The sequence below is a fragment of the Lissotriton helveticus genome, chromosome 4_1 (genome assembly GCF_964261635.1).
Source record: "Lissotriton helveticus chromosome 4_1, aLisHel1.1, whole genome shotgun sequence".
Taxonomy (NCBI): Eukaryota; Metazoa; Chordata; class Amphibia; order Caudata; family Salamandridae; genus Lissotriton; species Lissotriton helveticus.
The window spans coordinates 1,431,907,067-1,431,929,944 of NC_136063.1; the positions used below are offsets into that span (position 1 = coordinate 1,431,907,067).

Consider the following 22,878-nt stretch of genomic DNA (forward strand, 5'->3'; position numbering starts at 1 on the left):
ACACGGTATCTAAGCGCTTGCTTAGGGAACCCGTCCTGGTATTCCCCTGTGAGAAACCCTGGCAGGGTGTCCACAAGGTGAAAGCCAGGCATCCCGCCGCGAGGGGCTGTAGTTTTTAGTTTTTGGGTAAAGGGGTATTTTTAGGGTTCAGGGTCAGTTTTTAGTTTTTGGGTAAAGGGGTATTTTTAGGGTTCAGGGTCAGTTTTGGGTTTTTGGGTAAAGGGTTTTTTTAGGGTTCAGGGTCAGTTTTGAGTTTTTGGGGTACAGGGGTACAGTGTAAAAATAAAGTAAAATTAAATTTACATTAATTTAATTTAATGAAATTAAATTAAATTAAATTATATTAAAATAATTTTAAATAATTTAAATAAAAAAAATTAATATATACTTACCAATACTTACGTTGTAATGGTAGTGCGTTGTAAAAGTTGCGTTGTAACGTCATATATCCACTGTTGCACTCTTTGGAGTGGGAATAGTAATTTTAACCCCTACGCTATCCAACGCTTTCCCTACTGTTGCACCCACTGGAGTGGGAATAGTAATTTTTACTCTTTTGTATTTGTACGTTAATAATATTGGCTATTATTTAATTAAATTTTGTTACTATATATATATATGTTTTAAGAAATATGATTACAAAAATATTATTTTTTAACTTTCATTAATTATTTAATTATTAAAAGTTATTTTAAGTATTGTTAAGTATATTTTAGTAATTAATTTTTTATATTAATGTAATTAAACATTGTTTTTATTAAAGTCGATATTTTTTACAACTATATTTTTGTAAATGATATTTTTAACTCGATATTTTTGTACTTACCTGTTTGTAGATAGAAACTCGATATTTTGTCTCTCGATATTTTGTCAACGATATTTTTGTTGGTCGATATTCTGTCCCTCGATATTATTTCAGTGATCCCAACTAGGTCGCTGCCTAATATATTAGACTTAATTATGTGTGTGCCAGCTAGCTCAGAGGTCACTAGAAACTTTCTCGAAAGTACAAGAAGGGATTAGTTTCTGACAACCATATAACATGACAACTTTGTTTCCCAAGAATAAGAAATCAATCTTCAGAGTCGTGGAAATAATAAATAACTACATTACTCAGTCAATCGTGTATACCTAGTTTCACCAGAGTTGCTGAGAAATTAGAGAGACGGGCGTTTTCAATAAAAAGTATTTATTGAACAGTCTATCTCAAGCATGAGAAATGTACTGCTACAATAGTAATGCTGGTTATAAATTACAAGGCATATAATACAAACAGTATTATAAAGTAGTACTGTAAAAGCATGATAAGGTTTCTAAGTTGCTTTAAATAGATAAAATGCATAAAAATACGTACAATGATAAAAGAGATGGCTAAAAGTACTCAACTGGTGCTTCTAAAATACGCCTACCCCGATGTACCTGACCTAAGCCTAGCACAAGGGAAGACATAAGGTTAGGAGTAGTTTTAAGTTTAGTATTCTTTGCTTAGAATCTGCCAGGAGTCTAATCAAGAATTCTCTAAGGGTTTAATCAGCTCCGTACCTTGGTTTAGAATGAAGGAGGTCTTGTATATCTCTCTCAGGACTCGATCTCCCAGATACCCGCAAGGGTAGGCTGGAAACACTGGAGCTGGATTTCTCGGCAAGAGAAGAAACAGCGTCTCTCAGTGCGTCTGCTGGAGGGTCGGCTTCCTTCGGCACTTGCTGCTGCAGGGCATCAGGCAAGTAGTTAGTCAATCTGCTCCAAGAACCACCGTGTGTTAGTTCGGGCAAATGTAGGCATATTTATACCATGAAGGTGTTGAGTTTGACGCATGATTGGACTCAAAGGTTCAATTCCCAGAAAAAAACAGGATTTCTTGGATAACTTAATATTCAAGCAGGGGGAAGTTTCTAGCTGCTGAAGGCGGGTTTTTCCAAGAAATCGTTGCTCGGAACTTAGTGGAAGTAGCCTTGCCGTATTTGGGTTGTAAGGTTCAGGCCAAATATGGTAATGATTTCTATGCCTATATAAGGATAGGGTAAAGTATACCTATATAAGGGCATGAATCGGGAAAAGTTACACTAGGGTCCTAGATTCGTTTACAACAATGCTCTCTCCTTACTCTGAAACACACCACACGCAGGGCAGTACGCTGGGAGAGGGAGTTAGGGAGAACATTGACGCTTCGGGAACGGCGGTTGATTTATTACAGGGCCACTCACACAGCTAGGAATACAGCGGGTACAGAGTCAGCTATGAAGTTAGTCACGTATTGGTACCTCACACCTGCTAGGCTCCACAGGGGCAACCCATCCCGGAGCGCGTCCTGCTGGAGGGGATGTGGTGAAACAGGCACTCTGACACAATCCTATGGAAATGCACAGAAGTCAAGGCGTATTGGGCAGCAGTCCTTAACTATATAGATAGTTCCCTAGACACTGAAATCCCACGGTTTCCAGCCTACACCATTCTAGGACTCCCGAATGCACTCACTTTCCTCTGAAATCCATTAGGGGGCGCCAAATGGGTCTTGCGATACAGGCAGCCTCCCAGCACATCATATCCCTTTGGGGAACTAGCACGAGGCCCACTCACATGGGCTGCTTGCACAAACTCTGGTTTACATTAGGGATGGAACGCATCCAAGCTACACTCACACAGACTACAGCCACATTCCACACAGTTTGGCAACCGCTGCTCACACTTCTCTCTCAAGAGTTTAATGAAATTACGTGCCCTAGATACCTCCTTCTACTGCGCCTGACATACACAAACTATTCCACCACAGAGTCTGAGAAGGAAGCGCCATGAACACGCCGCAACAGAGATACCCCACATTCACAAGGCTCGGCACATTGGTTGGGGAGGGGGGAGTTTTCAGGAATGGGAAGGGGGTTTGTTACTTTTGTTTGTACTAATTTGGCTTCACGGACGATTATTGCTCAGTGCCATAACTCATTGGGGTGACACAACAAGAGAACGATGGTGGGGCCCTAAGACCTAAGCGAGATATGGGCTATGCTATACAAAGCGGTTCTTCCAGCATGTCATTTACTGTTTTTTGTGGCCTCAATATTGCATTGTACTATCTATTTTTTTCCTTGAAACCAATAAAAGAAATGTAAACATAAAAAAATGTAATCCATTGCCATTCCTCACTAATTAGAATTTATTGCCGCCCGTCGCTCCCGCCCGACTTGCTGTGCGGGCGCCTGGGGCCCGCGAGACCTACCTGGCCAGTAAGAGAAAATTCTAACAGGGCATTTGACATCGCCGGTGCTGATCAGCTGCCCCACCCCATGACTTACTTGAGGTGCTTCTGTCCGCAGAGAGACCGGCTGCTCAGTTGTTGCCCCTCTTTGGGCGGTCGCCTTTGTGACCGACTGGGCCGGGGTCACCGCGCACCCCATAACACTGTCATAGACGTTCATAGGCACAGGCCCACCCACTGCCACTCCTGCCGGAACTAGGCATGCTGGATCCTCTTTGCTGATCGCCGCCTCCGTAGCTGCACGGTATTACCCACAACCTGCTTCCTACTACGCCGACCACACACCTGGGCCCGCAGAGCAATATACCCCATCTCCCAGCAGTGTGGTGAGGGGCTACACCTCCATTTCTAAAATACCAACCAACGCACTCGGGCACTAACCCTACAATGTAGGCGTCCTTACCCCCGCCACAGCCTTGTGTAGACGAAGCAACGCTCCTACACCCTGTCTAATCATACTCTTTCCTACTTGCCTTGCCATACCAAGGGCCCATACCTGACACACAGGGACCAACATGGGGAAAACAGATGGAAAGCAAACGAAAATTCCATTTGAGGCCCACAAATCATCCAGAACACAAGGTGAGACTGAAGATAACACAAATGATGCCCCCCCCCACGGGGACGCCCACATCAACGGACGATCTGAGCGACCTCCTCCTCACCATGAAATCTAGCCTAATCTCCATAGAGGCCAAGGTGGACTCCATGTGCAAGCGCCTCGACAACATCACGCACAAGATTGACCAGCACGAAGAACATATAAAAGAAGCTGAGCTGCGCATTTCAGACCTAGAGGACACTTCTAATGTCAGCAAAGAAAACTCCTGAATATGAAAAAGTCCTAAAGGTCATTTCCGCCAAGAATGAGGACTTAGAATCTAGATCTCGCAGGAACAACTTGCAATTCTCGGTGTGCCGGAGTCCACAAACACTGGCAACATGGAGGAATATGTTGAGCGCCTCCTCGCCACGCTGTTTGGGAAGGAGGCGTTTTCCGCGATGCTGATAGTGGAACAAGCCCACAGGTCATTAGCCACCAGACCTCCACTGGGAGCCCCCCCAAGACCAATTATAGCGCGGATACTTAACTATCGAGACTGCAACACTGCCCTACGTGTCTGGCAAGGGAGAAGCGGACGCTATCTTTGGAGAGCACAGCGATATCAATATACCCTGACTTCACAATGGCCGTCCGGGAGGCACTTAGATAATTTCTCCCTGTCAAAAAGAAGCTTCAGCAAGCAAACACAGCGTATGCCATGCTGTTTCCAGCATGTTTAAAAGTCCCCTACCATAATAAGCAACATTTTATTACCACTCCTCAACACGTCAATGACTTTTTAAAGTCCCTGCCGCAGACATATTCCAGCCAAGCGTCGCCAAACAACTCGCACACAGCTGCTGCGGACCTCTAGACATAGAATGACTGATCAACCAAGACAAGGTTAACAATAGACTGTGGATACGGTCTGGTACCGGAGGGCGCCGGCCCGGTGCAATACACACTGAACCTACGCAGCAACAAACTATGTGCATCACCCTGCCGTACCGAGTCCAGTCGACATGCTACACGTCTCCACGCCACCAAAATGGAACATTCAGCTATATGAGACATTCTACCTGTCCCTGAGCACCCTCGTTTGAGAGAAAAACCTAGGCAATTAACTGATCATGGAGTGACCTACAACAGGCTCATTGATATGTTTATAGACTACATTCAACTGAACATTTATTAAAATATTTCCATTTTTTATTAGTATATATTCATGGTAAAAACTGTATAGATCAAAATTTGTGGAACGTACATAATTCCAAAAAATCTAAATACAGAAAATAGTGGCATAGTTAATTATATTACAATTCAAACATAAACCACAAAAACAAATAGACATACAATCAATTGTTCTAAATAAAATCTAGTGGCTAAATGTTGGACAAGTTCTCAATTTGTCTACGCGTGTTTTGGCTTGGGAGTGCCTTCTTCAGCACAGCCACAACATAAACCTAAATTCATATAACAGAGAAGAAGAGGGACCCAATATTAAAATAATTGGATCCAGGGTAAATTAATTACCTATTTATGACTCAATAGAGATGCATGAGATTTTATTTAAAACTGAAGAATTCATCTGGAAGGAAGAAGTAGTGCTAAAAACTGCTATATTATAACGTTCAGCGGATGAAGCTGGATCAAGTAACCCGTGAAAACCACAATGGAGCCTTATTAATCAGACAAAAATCTGTAGTGTTGGATGGAGAGGCTCTTGAGATTATATAGCCCAACAGAAGATATTCTGCAAAATAATGTCTCATGACCACGAAAAGATGTCCAGGTGAAAGACTCCTTTCTGTCTGATGTGCGGTGTGGTGTTATCCTATCGTGGCAAGATTTCGTACCATCGAGGAGGCTCTGTGTCGCCCTCTAGCCTACACCGAATAGGCAATCCCTAAACTGATTTGGTATTTAAACGTTCCTAAAGTTATTATTTGTTCCCCAGTTGGGAGCACCGTTATGGGGACGTAAGGGGGGATGGCAGGGTCAAGCACCACAGCAGGATTGGGCTGCTGATGTGGGAGGGGGCACTGGAAGTATACTCAAGGAACACCGCTCGACAACGTCGTACCGACAAACCACATCAACATAAACCGACTACATGACATAGTCATGACACTCAATGCCCTAACTCAACTACACCGTTGACATGACTCAGCCTCGCCTTCCTAGGTACAACCTCCTTACATGGAATGTGCGCGGCCTGGGTAAACCCCAGAAGTGCAGGCACATCTTGGCGTACTTAGACAGGCACAACATACAATGTGCCATGCTGCATGAAACACACCTTAGTCCAACAGCTGTACCCTCATTCGCTGCCCGATGGGCAGCCCATCGCAGCTTTTCCTCTTTCTCCACATACGCAAGGGGCAGTACTCTACTGGTTAAGCGGACTCTAACTTACAATGCCATAGGCTCCTACTCTGACCCAGCAGGACGATACTGCGTCCTGTGGGGACAACTAGCTTACCAATCCATCACATTCATAAGCTGCTATGGCCCAACACAGATTCTTTCATATCCTGTGGGGGAAGATTCTAGACTTTGGCTCAGCACACGTGGTCTGGGGAGGCGACTTTAACCTTGCATCGGATCCAACAATGGATCGCTCGCACCCTCAGCCACACCACTATTCTAATACCCAACGCCACCTCAACAACAAAGAAACAGATCACAGACTGATTGACACCTGGCGACATTTCCAACCCCACAGCAGGGACGGCACTTGGTACTCTACTGCGCACTCCTCCTGGTCACGCATTGACAGGTGGCTTTTATCCAGAGGTCTGAATAAATTGTCACACACCTGCCGTGCACCTACCCGGACCGTTCGCCCTTCCTGCTGACTCTCACACCCCCCAATATAGACCCGCCATACACATTCTGGCACCTACCTACACACGCATTGTTGGATCCCGTTTTCAAATCAGAATTAGAACAGGAGATAGAGGACTTCTTTCCCTACAACATAAAGACGGTGCCGCAGTACGCCATGGTTTGGGAGGCATATAAGGTCACCATCCGTGGGGTCTGCATCGCTAAGAGTGGGGGGATATTAAAGGATATCGGCACTACTCTTCACAGCTTGGAAGAAGAACTTAAACGCTTAGAGGCCCAACTGCAAGAGATAACCTCCCCAAGCACTCAGGCGAAAATAAGAGACCATATCTGAATATCTAGGTTCCGCAGATAGGGATTGTAAATTTAGGGGCAAATACCACCGGGCTCTGAAATATGGTGAGGGCGAAAGACCAGGGAAATTGCTCGCAGCAACTATCTGCCCACCTAGATTTTCGAATACGATACTTGAAATACTTGACGACGAGCGATGCACGCACAGAGATACCCCAGACAACCTAGCAGTATTTCAGAAATTTTACAGCACATTATACAAGTCTCACAAGACAAAGCCAGTAGACTTTACTCTTTTCTTTGAGGACACAGCAATCGGGTGGATAGGAGATTCCCAACGGGAATACCTTCTGGCAGACTATGAAGACTATGAGATAAGAGCTGCTATAATGCAGTTACAGTCAGGCCGGCCCTGATGGCCTCATGGCTGAATTTTATGGAGTTTTGACATTTTTTTTTTTTAAGACCTTTATTGCACCTTTGCAATCATACACAGCTTTTGGCCTACAACCCCGGGGGCCGGCCGCTACACATTCACAAACGTACTATACTAATAGGATAACACAGTCCACATGCCTTCAACCCGGGGGGGCGGCGGCGTTTCATTACAATGTAGGTACATATTTCGCATTGGAATTGCTGATTTGTTTAGGTCTAGTTTTTAATTATATAACAAGAACCAACCTAACAAAAAGAAGAAACCACATTCAGGTCGTAATACAATTGAGGAAAGAATTGCATTGCCCATGTCCTTGAAGGTCATTTAAGGGTGAGCATGTTTTACACCCTAGGGCCGGTTGTAACCGTGGGTCCTGCATGTAGGTGCGGTTGTGTGTTCTTCCACGAGACCCTCTTTGCCCGTCCCCCCGTCCCCTCCCTCCCAATCACGCGTCTGCAACAGGTTCAATTGCTCCATAGCCCACCCCTCCTGCCTCCGGTTCTCTTGCTACTCGTCCTCCCCTTCTTCATCCGATGTCATTGGGTCGTCTTCCTGTAAGGGTTCACAAATCTCCCCCCTGAACACATTCCACAGGGTCCATACCTTATTCCATTTGCGCGGACAGGCCCTACTAGCGTACACTGCCCTCTCCTTTATCATCACCCTGTCCATGTTCATACACCATTGTGTCAGTGTGGGGACCTCCACTGCTCCCCATTTCTGCGCTATATCACGTTTAGCTATCATCATTCCTAATGTGGACCACTGTTGGCCGTGTCTGGATAGATCGTTGGGTTCCCAAACATTTAACAGGCACTTTCGTGGGTCAGGGACCAGGGATGCCCCCACAGTTTGGGATATAGTGCGCATTGTTTGTCTCCAGTATTCCTGAATGCGTGGGCAGTCCCATATAGTGTGGAAGAATGTTCCCTCCTCCTCTCATGGCTGAATTTTATAAAACTTTCAGCTCTGCCCTCATCCCAATCCTCCGGCAGGTCTACGAGGAAGCTAGGGATATGGGAACACTCCCCCAGACGATGCGCGAAGCGCTCATCATCTCCCTCCAAAAGCCTGGGAAACGCGCAGACCAGTGCGACTCATATCGGCCGCTCTCCCTCATCAACGTGGATGCGAAAATCCTGGCCAAGATTACTGCAAACCACATCTGACCCCTCATGACCGCCCTGGTGCTGCCGGAGCAATCAGGCTTTATTCCTGTCAGGGCCACATCACACAGCCACCATACCTTATTCCCAGTCCTGAAAGACATTGACCCTGAGACAAATGCGGAGGCCGTCTTCCTTGACATGACCAAAGCCTTTGACTCCCTAGAATGGGATTACTTAGCCTTTGTATTACAACGGTTGGGTTTCCCTATACCCTTCCTGTCTTGGATCCAACTACTATACACCAACTTACAGGCCAGTATACTGATAAATGGCACCCGCTCGCCGGCCTTCAGCACTGCAAGAGGCATGAGACAAGGGGTGGACGTTGTCGCCGCTCCTCTTTGCCCTTGCAATAGAGACACTAGCATCTAAATTGCGCCAATACCACAGAGAACACGCCCTCATTTATCCTGAGCGGAAATTGTTAATCTCACTTTAAGCAGATGACCTTACCCTCTACCTCCGCAATCCGGCAGACAGCCTGAACCCGATACTACAGGTACTGAAATTTTTCGGGAGGCTCTCTGGCATCCAGATAAACTGGAGTAAGTCCCAAATATTCCCTCTCACCGTGGCAACTCCGAAATGTGATCCAGATTACCCCCTCACCTGGTGTGCAGACGCAGTCACATACTTAGGCATTGTAGTTACTGGGGATAGGGAGGAATTGATGAGAGCCAACTATGAAAGAACTCTGGATCGCCTAACCGACAAGATCACCAGATGGATCGCAATGCCTGGCGGGCAGGACATCGCTGATAAAATGGTAATCCTCCCCAAGCTCCTATATTTATTGAGTAACATCCCATACGCTCCCAGCAGACACTTCTTCAAAACTCTGAAACCTCAGCTCATCCGCCTCACCGAGGGGGGGCTGGGGGGGGGTGAGAAACCACGGCTAAACTGGGACACCCTCACTCGCCCATTTGCTGCCACCAGAGGATTTGAGATCCCTGACATGGAATTGTATTTCCATTGCGCACAAGCCCACTATGCAGGGTTCTGGATGGACCCTCCACCCTACATGCCCCACCTAGTAGTGCAACACGGCTTTATGGCCCCAACTCGAGACTCGTCTATCTTAGCTCGCCCATCCCTCATAAACGCATTACTCCTACCACAGTCGAATGCACAACCCTCACTTGGAGAGAATTGGCAGGCAGCCTCAAACTTGACTTATTATATTCCCCCCCTGCTGCCTCTTCAGGGCAGACATGACCTCCCCATCACGCAGGAAGGAGGCTGCCACCAAATGCTTTGAAAACTCTCGGTCTTAAAATGCGGTGACCTATATAATAACAGGACATTTCGCACCCGAGAGGAGTTCTTTGGAAGCAACCCACCCACACCTCTCGAACATTTTCTATACGTCAGGCAGCGCTAAGACGTCAATTCCACTACCCCGTACTTCCCACATTAACCCCCTACCATGGGTCCCTTACACAACCTCCTTCAATAGGAGACCCCCACACACTTTGTCTCCATGTTATACCGGACCACCCAAACAGACAGTCCACACACTGCCCCCGCTCCGCGAACGCATTGGGAGGAGGAACTACACCTCCTTCTAACTGACGAACAATGGACCTATTGCTGTCAGCAGACGGGCAAAGTGTTGGCTAACAGCAGACTGACACTGATCCACTACAAATATTTGCATCTGCTATACAATCCGCCTGCAAAACTTAAACGCTTCCACTTAAGGGATTCTGACTGTTGTGACAGATGCAGTAGGGAAGGTGCTGGTTCTTGCCACTTAGCCTTGGACTGCGCCCCGGTCCGACAATACTGGGCTGAGGTACTAGAGGCTCTTGACCAGATGACTGGAATTCACATACCTGACTCCCCACTCATTGCGCTGCTGGGGTACACTAAGGATCTTGATGCCCGTTTTAGACGGTTTATATTACTGGCGCTTTTACTGGCCAAACGCACTGTGGCATGTAGATGGGGGAGAGGAAGAGCACCCAAATTTAAAGACTGGTTAAAAGACCTGATATTTTGCCAAGAACAACTGCATACCTACGCTGAACTGTTACCACCCTCTTCCCGCCCAAGAGACATTTGGGCCCCCTTGCAACTGTATCTCCTGGCGCAATCAAACACTGATGATACTGAGGGGGTGAGAGGGGGAACGATTGATTACAGCACCTCAAAGGAAATGTGGGGAGTCCTGATGAACTTGGAGGTACTAGCAGCACAACTTTGTTACAGCTCGCAGCGACCGGGCGCTGTAGATAGTCAATGCAAAAGCCTTGTCATTAACAATATAGTCATATGAAAATGTGGTACTGGAACGATTTGAAATGTCGCAGGAATGGGGTTCACATGTTTTTCTGTTTTTGTTGTACAACAAAACCAATAAAACAGATTAAAAAAAAGAACGAGTTGTTAAACCCATTTTGCAATTTGCAAGGGCTTGATTGAATCACACAATGGGCCCGATTCACAGAACTAACTTAAGACAAAATCCTAAACTTACTACAATTTTGGTATTCACAGAAGGCACTTACTCATTTTGGTATTCACAGAATGCACTTACTCATTTTGGTATTCACAGAGTTAGGAGTACAAACTTTAGGACTCTTAAATGCCTTCTGTGAATACTGAAAGTCTTAAAGTTAGGATTTTTCTCAATTTAGCAGTAGTAAAGTTAGGACTCCTAACTTTAGGACTCCTAAATGCCTTCTGTGAATACAGAAAGTCTTAAAATTAGGATTTTTCTCAATTTAGCAGTAGTAAAGTTAGGACTCCTAACTTTTGGACTCCTAAGTGCCTTCTGTGAATACCGAAAGTCTTAAAAGGTTTTTTTTTCTCAGTTTAGTAGTAGTAAAGTTAGGACTCCTTACTTTAGAACTCCTAAATGCCTGCTGTGAATACTGAAAGTCTTAAAATTAGGATTTTTCTCAATTTAGTAGTAGTAAAGTTAGGACTCCTAACTTTCGGACTCCTAAATGCCTTCTGTGAATACCAAAAGTCTTAAAATTTGGATTTTTCGCAACTTTACTACTACTAAACTGAGAAAAATCCTAATTTAAATACTTTCGGTATTCACAGAAGGCATTTAGGAGTCCTAAAGTTAGGAGTCCTAACTTTACTACTACTAAATTGAGAATAATCCTAATTGTAAGACTTTCGGCGTTCACAGAAGGCATTTAGGAGTTCTATAGTAAGGAGTCCTAACTTTACTACTACTAAACTGAGAAAAAACCCAATTTTAAGACTTTTGGTATTCACAGAAGGCATTTAGGAGTCCAAAAGTTAGGAGTCCTAACTTTACTACTACTAAATTGAGAAAAATCCTAATTTTAAGACTTTCAGTGTTCACAGCAGGCGTTTAGGAGTTCTAAAGTAAGGAGTCCTAACTTTACTACTTCTAAACTGAGAAAAAAAACATTTTAAGACTTTCGGTATTCACAGAAGGCATTTAGGAGTCCTAAAGTTAGGAGTCCTAACTTTACTACTACTAAATTGAGAAAAATCCTAACTTTAAGACTTTCGGTATTCACAGAAGGCATTTAAGAGTCCTAAAGTTAGGACTCCTAACTTCTGTGAATACCGAAATGAGTAAGTGCATTCTGTGAATACCAAAATGAGTAAGTGCCTTCTGTGAATACCAAAATGGTAGTAAGTTTAGGATTTTGTCTTAAGTTAGTTCTGTGAATCGGGCCCAATGGGTTTAGTAAAATGCCATTTTGCGGTTTCAAACCATGTGATTTTGCAAATCACAGGGTTTGCAACCGCAAAATTATTTTACATCAGGTCCAGCAACATATTTCCAGTTCCAAAGAGGTCAACAAGCGCCATTTAGTAACAATAGGCAATTCAAGCTCCGAGACAAGCAATTTAGATGAAACACCACAATTCTACCAGATAAATTAAAAAACACAAGGAAAAGAAAGCATGACCTAGACATTAACACTGCATGCTAAAAGAAATATTATAGATTCTTACCTGGTAAAATCATAGAAACTGCAACAGTAGAGTGAAATATTTCCAGATGAGCTCTGCAGTAATCGGAAAAATGAAATCAGTCCACATACTAGCAAAATTGAGAAATTTTTGAAGTGATAGAAGAAAAATGTTACTTACCTTGTAAACATCTGTTTGTAGCATGCAGTGCTGTAGATTGACATGCTTTGCATACACCTACCATCCAGTGTTGAGCTTGGACGTTTGGAAGTTGTTTTCCTTCGAAGGAGACTCTTGAGCCTCAAGATGTGATATTACACCTCCTTTTTGTGGAATTGCGCATGTGCACCGACTCCATGTTAGATTGTTTTCGCACAATGGTATGGAGTTTCCAGTGAACATAGTCATGGTGCACCATGTGCAATGTGATGTACTAAATCTGCAAAAAACACACACTTACGGAAGAGGGCGGACACGTGAATCTACAGCAGGAAATGCTACAAACAAATGCTTACAGAGTAAGTAATATTTTCCGTTCGTCAAATGTGTGACTCTAGATGCATATGTGTTGTATTTCTGTAAAGCAATGCCCTCCAGAAGCAGTGGCTGGTGTGTGGTAGTTGCAGGTGTGTGGAAACTGTCTAATTCACCATGGCATGCAGGCAGGCACAGTAGTAGAAGTGTGTGATGTTCACCTTTACGGCTGCTTTGCAAGTATCTGCTAGCAGAACATTTTCTAAGAAGGCCATGGTCAAAGCTTTCTTACTTGTAAAGGGCCGGGTAGGACTCTCTTTGCTTTAACGCAGCAGATTTGGATACATTTGACAATCCATCTAGCTATGCCTGCCTACCTTAGAGATGGGATGACTTTTGTTAGTTTTTGCAAAGCCTATGAAGAGCTGGTCAAATTTGCCAAGAGCTCTTTTGACATTTAAGGTGTGCAGCACTCTTTACACTACCAATCCGTTTGTAGGAAGAAAACTGGGAGCTCTATGGTCTGGTTAAGATGGAATGGAGAAACCACCCTAGAGAGGAACTATGGATTGGTTTTAAAAACAACCCTGTCTTTATGGACCTGAAGAAACAGAATTTGTAGGATAAGTGCTTGCAGTTCACTAATGCATCTGAGAGAGGTAATGGTCACCAGGAAGCCCACCTTCCAGGAGAGCAACTTAGGGTTCATGAGGGCAAAGGTTGAAAGACAAAGGCCCCATAAAGTTTATGAGGGCTGTATTAAGATTCTAAACAAGGGTAGGAGGCACTCTTGGGGATAACCCTCTAGAGACCTTCCCTGAATGCTTTAACATCCGGAATTCTAAAAGGGATGAATGTACTCTGTTCTACATTTAAGCTGCAACAGCAACTAATTGTAAACATATAGAGGTGTGACTGTTTCAAGTGTACGAGGCACAGATGATGTTCTGGACAGTAGGCTTTAACAGATCCAGATTTTTGGAAATACAGTAGTGAGCTAACCTTTTGCATTTTGCAGCATTGTAGGCCTGTGTTGTAGGCCGTCAAGCTTCTCTTAAGATGGACATACATTATTAGAGAAGTCTGAGAAACCTGAATTCTAGGACTCTAAGTGCCGGATCACCAGGTTGAATTGTCTGGGGTCTGGATACCTGGGTTGACCTCGTCTCTGTAAGAGAAGGTCCAGCCTGAGCGGGAACCCCTCAAGAGGGCTGATGAAATCTTCACGAGCATGGAATACCAGAGTTGTCTGGCCCTAGTAGGAGCTACCAGTATGAGCATCAGTGATGTTTGCCTCAACTTCCTCACCATCTAGGGAAGTAGTGGGAAATGAGGAAAAGTGTAGGCAAACGTCCCTAACCAATTCATCTACAGTGCATTGCCCATGGACTGCGGGTATTTGGAAGCAAAGCTTGGGCATTGTGCGTTTTCTGAGGTGCCGAAAAGGTTTATCTGTGGTGTGCCACAATGTTGGAAGTTACAATGTAGAACTTTTGGTTTGATCCCCCACTTGTGAGCTTCTTGATGTGTCCTGCTGAGCAGGTCCACAAAGTCATTGCCCACCTCCAAAGGGTGTACCGTCATGAGGTGTATGCTGTGGCAAAGAGCCCAATGACAAATTCCCAATGTTGTGACATCTGGGGAGCGTGTGTGCCGTCCTGTTTCAGTAGGTAGTACATGGCTGTCATGTTGTCTATCTTGATGAGGAAAACTTTGTCCTGAATGAACTGGAGGAAGACTTTGACAGTCAGATAAACGGCTAGCTGTTCCAGGTAGTTGATGTGGCGAAACAGTTGATGAGGGGGCCATATTCCCTGCACGGTGATGTTGTTGTCGAGATGAACATCCAAACCTCCGGGAGAGATAAATGGTGGTAATGGTCAGCTGCAGAACGGGGTCTATGAAAGGCCTGCCATGCAACAAGTTGTTGCTGTTCCACCATTGGAGAGAGAGGTGAATCCTAGCCTGTAACAACATTAGGGGCCTGATTCACAAAGGTAAACTTACACTTCTGTGTAAGTTTACAACTATTTGCTATTCACAAATGGATTTACGAGTAGTATCTTTACAAGTGCGGAGCCTTCACACATAAAAAGACAGGTCTTTTTATGTGTGTAGACTCCATAATCATAAAGATACTACTCTTAAATCCCTCTGCCAATAGCAAACAATCATAAACGTACACAAAAGTGTACATTTACCTTTGTGAATCAGGCCCTAGATCTTCCAAGTTATCCTCTGCTTGGACCACTGAACTACGAGGCACTCCTTTAGAGGGAGCATAGGTAGCCTAGTCTGAGATACAAAGGTGATGCAGAAGCCCATCATTCCTAGAATGCGCATCACGGTCCAGACCGTAAGATGACATTTGTGCGTTTGTGTTGTCTAAACACAGCTGCCTGCTGCTCCTCTTGATCAGCCAATCATTAAAGTTGGGTGAAGTCATGAATTCTCTACCTTCACAGATGCGCAGCGACCACTGCGAGGCACTTCGTAATCAACCGTGGTGACACCCAAAGAAAGATGTTTGGGTGCTTCATTTGTTGGTACATCTTGTGGTGTGCCTAGCGCCAGTCCCTTTTGTGCAAAAGGGTCTTTGGGTATCGGGAGGCGTTGCACAACACATATGAGGCTTAGTGGTAGTCGGAAGATAAGCACGTGTGCACACATTGTGATGGTCCGCCAACATGTATATATCGAATTACAGCGAGTTTCAATTTTGAAAAGGTGTCCATACCATCACCAATATGGGATTAGCATTCTCTAATGTTGGAGGATTGGAAATGACATGTGGCCCCTAAATGGTGCGGTGGGTTGTCAAGGGGACCCAGTTGACCCAAGAGTTGAACACAGGTTTCAGGGTCTCTGGAGGTATTGATGTGTCAGAAGGAATGGTGACTAGTCCTATCCAACGCACCAGGATCAAAAGGGAATTGTTGAGGCTGAAGAAACATGTTCAGCATACGATAAACACACGCCCTCTCGGAACACATCCGAACCCGGGGAGCAGAACAATCTAACATAAAGTCAGTGCCCATGCGCAGTGTCCACCAAGTGAGGTGAGACCCCTCTTACAAGAAAGACAACTTGCAAATGCGTGGGCCCAACATTAAATGGCAGATATATACAAAGTCTAAAACCAGACATGACACAATCATAGATTTTCTCTACTAATGTTGATACTTTACCTTGGAAAATGAAGTTACACACAAGTATTTGAATGCAGGGGGCGCTAGGTGGCGCACATGTAAAATGGCCGCACCTCTGTGAGGCTCCTACAGCCCAGTTCATTAATCCTGTAATTATCCTGCTTTCCGTAACTCCTCTGCATCTGACTTGCTGCTGGCGTGTAGAGTATACCCCCTAGCAGACTCGCTGGGATTTTTGGGAGAATCGGACCACGGCAGCCCCAGATACGGGGCAGTGAAATATTGGCCGAGGTGCTGTGAGAATCTGAGGCGGAGAGAAGAGCGGCGACTGCGGTCACCTGACGCCGCGGATGCACGGGCGCGGTATAGGCCGCAGGGTGGGCCTGATGCACCGGAATCGACCTATATGGTGGAGCTCGGCACCGCATTTGAGCCCGAGAGACATCTGACCGCACCGGAGGATGGAGTGTGATCTCTGCGCAGGGAGACACAACAGCGACAGTGGGAGGAGCGGTGGCGGACTGCCAGCAGGGAGGCCTTGGATTACAGGTTGGTGAAGGCCCTCGCTTGCGCGGCCCCCACAGTAAAGAGATTGGCGCCCTGGAGTGACCTGGAAAGCCGACCTCCCCCGCACCCGCGATCTCTCTCAGCGGGAGTGCAGGAACAAAAAGCGGCGGTCGGGGAGAAACTGCCGGTCCTGGCTGGGACTGGTTTACTCGGAAGGCGGTTGCTGGACCCCCTCCTCCTCCACCCCCTCCTGGATTGAGACCTGAGGGGCAGTTCTGGCCCCAACATTCCCTTGTGGCAGGTGCAGAGGTGTGTGGGGGCAATTACTTGGTGAGCTGTGCACTTGGGCCTGTAGGAGGAAGACACGCTGGTGGGACCCCCGGGCTGGCACCATCTTGGGGCTGCGCATCCTTAGGCCACCATATTGAGACGAGGAAGCAAGGGCAGATTGCCTTGGGAGTCGGTGGGCACGACCCATCGATATGCCAACTGATACCTGCGCTGCAAGAGGCAAGGCCATTGCATAGAGCCCCCTGAAGCTACACTGATTTTTTTGGCTGATTGATCATTGAGCATCACCCTGAGGGAACGCCACGTGGCAGGAAAAGAACTAAGCAGTGACGCCTGGGAGTGGCTAGTGACGACACGCTCCGGACCGGCATTAGGTGGTGTGACAGTTGTGAAAACCTGTGGATATCCCTGGTGATCGCGCCTGCTACGTGACCCCATTCTGGGAATATTAGCTGCAACTCGCTTGCCTGGTGTGGGCTTGCAGCACTGTCCAGCCTGCGCCTAATAGGAGCTGCGTACTGACAGCCAAGTGGGTGTCTGAGCCATCCTTGTTGCAGAACAGTAAGGGCGAAACTGGTGCCGCGATCAGCTACGCCACGCCACAGTACCAGTATGGGGAAACCAGACACAAGGCAACCGAAACTGAACTTTGAGACGGCCAAGAAAAGTACGAGTACTGTCCAGAAGGACCGCACCCTGGAGGAAGGAGGGGAGACGCGAGGAGAGGCGGCCGCTCACAGCAATGATGTATACACCATCCTGCAGGAGGTCCGGCAGGGCTTTGCCACCATTGTGGATAAAGCTGATCGTATGTCGTCCCGTATGGAAGCTATTGCACACAAGCTGGAAGGCCATGAAGATCGTATAAAAGAAACGGAGAGACGCATCTCGGATACTGAGGATACGAAATACCACGCAACTTGCTCACATGGACAAGCTCCTAAAAATCGTTGCAGCGAAGAATGAGGACTTGGAAGCGTGTAGTAGGCGCAATAATATACGCGTGATAGGTATTCCAGAGTCCACCAACACTGGAAGAATGGAGGAATACGTTGAAAGAATGATGGTGGCTGAGATTGGCGCTGAGGCCTTCTCAAGTCAGTTCATTGTGGAGAGGGCACACAGATCTCTTGGACCGTGTCCTCCACCAGGTAGCACTCCACACGAAGAAGAGAAGAAGAAGAAGAAGAAAATGCATTTATACAGCGCGATTGTTGCCCTGGGGCGTCCAAGCGCTAGGAAACCAGAGGGGGGTGTAGTGAGGCTTACAGAGACTGGGAGAAGGGGAAGGGAGCTGAATGATTACGAGGATTTGAACAGATGTGTTTTAAGTTGCTTGCGGAAGGAGGCAAGGTTGGGGTTAGATCTCAGATGGAGGGGAAGGGAGTTCCAGATTTTTGAGGCGTTGAAGGTGAACATTCTTCCGCCTGCTCTAGACCTTTTAATTCTGGGGACTGATGCCATAAAGGCCTGACTAGAGCGTAGTTCTCTGTCTGGGTGGTATTGGCTAACTAGGCTGCGCATGATTTTTGGGCCCGTGTCCCAAAAGGCCTGATGGGCAATACACATTGCTTTGAAGGTAACTCTTTTACGTACTGGTAACCAGTGGAGGCTAGTCAGTGCCTCTCTAACTGGGGTTCTTCGTGGAATTTGCAGTAGAGTACGGGCCGCACAGTTCTGCACCAGTTGCAGTCTATTCAATGTGTACTCTGGGGCTCCCAGATAAAGGACATTATTTGAGTCCAGGCGTGATTGTATTATGCTCTGAATAGCTGTTTGTTTAGCCTCCATTGGGAGCAAGGGGAGGACCTTCTTCAGTGTCCGGAGGAGTCCAAAACAGGTGGCAGAGAGCTTTGTGGCCTGAGTGTTAAGAGTAAGATTCCTGTCCAGCCATACCCCCAGGCTTTTGATGTTATCTTTCGGAACCGGGGGGGGGCCTAGACAGGTGGGCCATAATGATTTGAAGAGGGACGGATCGGCCGGGCCTAACAGCATGAGCTCCGTTTTGTCCCCATTCAGCTTTAGTGAGGACAGCGTCATCCAGGACTTAACCTCCTCCAGACATTTGGTTAGACCCCCCGATGGCGAGTGTTGGGCTTCCTGCGCTAAGGAGACCACCAGCTGTGTATCGTCCGCATAGGAAATGATCTTAACTCCATACGGACGAACTACCTCAGCCAGTGGCCTCATATAGATATTGAAAAGCGCAGGGCTTAGAGAGGAGCCCTGGGGGACTCCACACTTCAGGGGTATGCTGGAGGAGACTGCTTGTCCGTCAAACACCTGGAACGACCTATTACTTAGGAAGGATTTTATCCAGAGCCAAGCCTTGTCCACGATGCCGACGTTTGATATACGGGTCAGTAAGGTGTTATGACTGACCGTGTCGAACGCCGCACTAAGATCAAGGAGGACCACTGCCACTGATCCTCCTTGCTCGATGATTTTCCTGGACTCCTCGACGACCATAAGTAGGGCAGACTCTGTTCCATGTTTAGGCCTGAATCCTGTCTGGGTAGGGTCTAACAGCTGGTTGCTTTCCAGATAGTTGACCAATTGGAGATTGATGTATTTCTCCGCAATTTTGCTTACCCAGGGGAGTAGTGAGATCGGGCGATAGTTGGCAAAGTCCGAGGGATCTAGATGAGGCTTTTTTATTAGTGCTCGGACCATTGCCCGTTTCCAGGCAGGAGGAACAGTGGCCGAGTCAATGGATGCATTCACAAGATTCTTGATGATGGGTAGAACCGTCTGGGATGCAAGTAGCATTGTCTCTGGAGGGGCCGGGTCGGTTGGTGAGCCGGATTTCACTTTCCGAGCTGTAGATTCAACTGCTTCTAGGTCCATGCAGGGGAAGTGGTCAAGTGTAGGTGAGAAGGTTAGCTCAGGCTCTGATCCTCCGTTGTTGTTATGAGGTAGCGAAGAGGCAGTACTGGTTGGGAAGGAAGTGTATATTTTATTCACTTTAGCCGAGAAGAATTCTGCCAGGTCGTTACATTGGGCGGTTGATTTCTCCTCGTGTACATTAGAAAGGGGTGGTTTGATCAGGGTCTGCAGAGTTTGGAAAATTTCCCTGGGTTTGGAGTTAGAGGTTAGGATCTTGTTGGAGAAGTATTTTGTTTGGGCAGTTTTTATCTCCTCTTTGTAAGTTTTTATTTCTTCCCGATAACGGGTTTTGTCCTCCGTAGAATAGTTTAAGCGCCATTTTCTTTCAGCTTTTCGGCAGTGTCGCTTTTTGTCTCTGAGGGCTTCCGTATACCATGGGGCTGTTTTGTGGGAACGTTTAGCCGATGATTTCTTGAGGGGGAGGATGGTCTCAAGGGAGTGCAGAATCCAGCTTTCGTACTCCTGGTTTGCCAGACAAGGGTCTTCATTATTTGAGGGGAGATTTTCCAGTAATTTGTTTTTCCATTCATCCACTTGTATCCGTGCCCACGATCTCGCGTATCTGGTCGGGGGGGTAGGGAGAATGGGTTTCTCAGTGAGCCAGATGAGGGGCACCAGGGAGTGATCAGTCCAGGGAAGGGGAAGAGGGGGTTCGGTTGAGAGCTCCGCGCAGTTGCTAAATACTGGGTCCAAGAGGTGTCCCTTCGTATGGGTGGGAGAGTTCACTCGTTGCGTAAGTTGAAGTGCGGCCAGGTCGTCAGTCAAGGTAGTGGCTGTTGCGTCTGATGGTGAATCAAAGTGTAAGTTAAGGTCGCCTAACACAATGAAGTTGGCAGCAGCGCAGACGCGAGGTGCTACTGTTGCTGATAGACCACTATGAAATTGTTTCGGGGGGCCGGGTGGGCGGTATATCAAGGTGCCCGAGAGGCAGTGATTGGGGGAAAACTCCAGCGCGAAAGCTAGGTTTTCACAATCTGGAATGTTTTCCATAATGAGACGGCAACGATATAGGTCTTTTACTATGATTGCTAGTCCTCCCCCTCTGCCATCTGGGCGGTCTTGACGAGTGATTTGATACCCCGCGGGGAGAGCAGCAGCCACGTCAGGGTCAGAGTCAGACGTCAACCATGTTTCCGTAAGAAACAGTGCGTCTGGCTTGCGTTCTTCTAGTAAAAGGGATAATTCCAAACTGTGTTTGGGGAGGGATCTACAGTTTAAAAGAAGCATACGGTATTCATGCCGTAGGAGTTCTCTCTGCCTAGTGGGGAGGGGTGTGCGGCATTTTGGGCAGGTGGCTGGAAGGGGTGTGGTGTCAAGAGCGTACCTTCGACAGTCATGTTCCATGGGTCTCAGGGTGTGAAGGTCGGCCGAGCTATAGGCTAGGGTCTGGTTTACCTGGGTTGTAAATGGTGTGGCCCCTGGCCCAGACTCGGCGCGGACGAGCGCAGACGAGCTTGCCTTATGCGCGCCTTCGGCGCGCATTCGTCGCGCCCGCTGCGCTCGTCCGCTGCGCTTCCTGATTGGACACATTTTTATAGTTCGTAAATCGGCAAGTGCGTGAGGGGGGCGTGGCCAAGTGCGTGAGGGGGGCGTGGCCTATGTGGTCACAATGGCGGCGAAGTAAACAAACACTCTCCGGTGGCAGCGTATTGCTCAGCTGGCCTCCCGGGGGTTTGTGCAGCACAAGGTGCTCAGGGGGGGTAAGTGCAGCAGATGCTGAGTTAAAAAGCACAAGCTAAACAGTTTTAAAATGATCAGCGTTTCCGCTCTACTCCTGGCTCAAGCCTCAGGAGGTTCCAGTTTTACAGCTGACGGCGCTAGTTTTCAGCGCGCTTTTGTGGCGAGAACAAGTGAGGGGGCGTGGCCTATCCGGTGGGCGTGGCCTATGTGGTCACAATGGCGGCGAAGTAGACAAACACTCTCCGGTGGCAGCGTATTGCTCAGCTGGCCTCCCGGGGGTTTGTGCAGCGCAAGGTGCTCAGGGGGGGTAAGTGCAGCAGATGCTGAGTTAAAAAGCACAAGCTAAACAGTTTTAAAAATGATCAGCGTTTCCGCTCTACTCCCGGCTCAAGCCTCAGGAGGTTCCAGTTTTACAGCTGACGGCGCTAGTTTTCAGCGCGCTTTTGTGGCAAGAACGAGTGAGGGGGCGTGGCCTATCCGGTGGGCGTGGCCTATGTGGTCACAATGGCGGCGAAGTAAACAAACACTCTCCGGTGGCAGCGTATTGCTCAGCTGGCCTCCCGGGGGTTTGTGCAGCGCAAGGTGAAACACCCCAAAATAGCGAGGCTTCTCAACTATAGGGACCATGACGTGGCTCTACGGACGGCGAGAAGCAAACAGACACTGTCGTTTGAAGGGAATACTTTTTCCATATATCCTGATTTTACACCCATAGTGCAGGAAGAGAGGCGTAAATTTATGGACGTTAAGGCCAAACTGAGAAAAGCACAAATCGATTACGCACTGTTGTATCCGGCGCGGCTTCGTGTTACACATCAGGGCATGAAACTGCAGCAGGTGGAGGATATCCTCAAACACATACGGCGCACGGCGCGCACAGATGGTGAGATGGCGGCGTCACAACAATCTGTATCGACCGGAGCAGAAGAAGATTCACAATGAACACTTACTTGCCACATTTACAGACTTTTGAGTAAAGATGGGACACATTGATTACTGGGGTCCTGGGTCTTATATCTGGGCCCACGAATGCTATATGTATGAGGAGTATTATTGAATGATGTATAATGTACACCAGGCACCCTCTTCCCTCTAGGGTCCCCACGTTCCAACTAAAATCGGCTCTGGGGGCGAGGGATGTATGTGTAGCCACCTAGAGTTTAGCCCCTAGCAGGAATCACCCCCTGGGTTTTGGTTCATTGGATGTATACTGTAAAGACTACAGAATTGTTCTTGTTTAGGTTATGAATGGGAGAAGGTGGGCGGGAAATTACTACTGGCAAGTTGGGGCTGCTTCAGTGGGTGGGGGGTGGAGAGGGATGTTCTGTTTTAGTTCTGAATACCAGGGGTAGGCATCAGGATCCCCCTTTCATTAACAGTACAAAGGTACAGTTCCAGGTACTGCATGGGCAGCGCAACCGATTTAATGT

General features: G+C 47.1%; 1 protein-coding gene across 1 annotated transcript in view; it reads right to left on the reverse strand.

Annotated features, from left to right (window-relative positions):
• The window catches only part of LOC144828166 (putative thiopurine S-methyltransferase), a 213,639-nt gene that overhangs the window by 114,500 nt on the left and 76,261 nt on the right, over nucleotides 1-22,878 (reverse strand). The window contains exon 4 of the mRNA XM_078686265.1: nucleotides 12,504-12,556. Within this exon, the coding sequence (XP_078542391.1) occupies nucleotides 12,504-12,556 (53 nt within the window). The remainder of the gene's footprint in view (nucleotides 1-12,503; nucleotides 12,557-22,878) is intronic.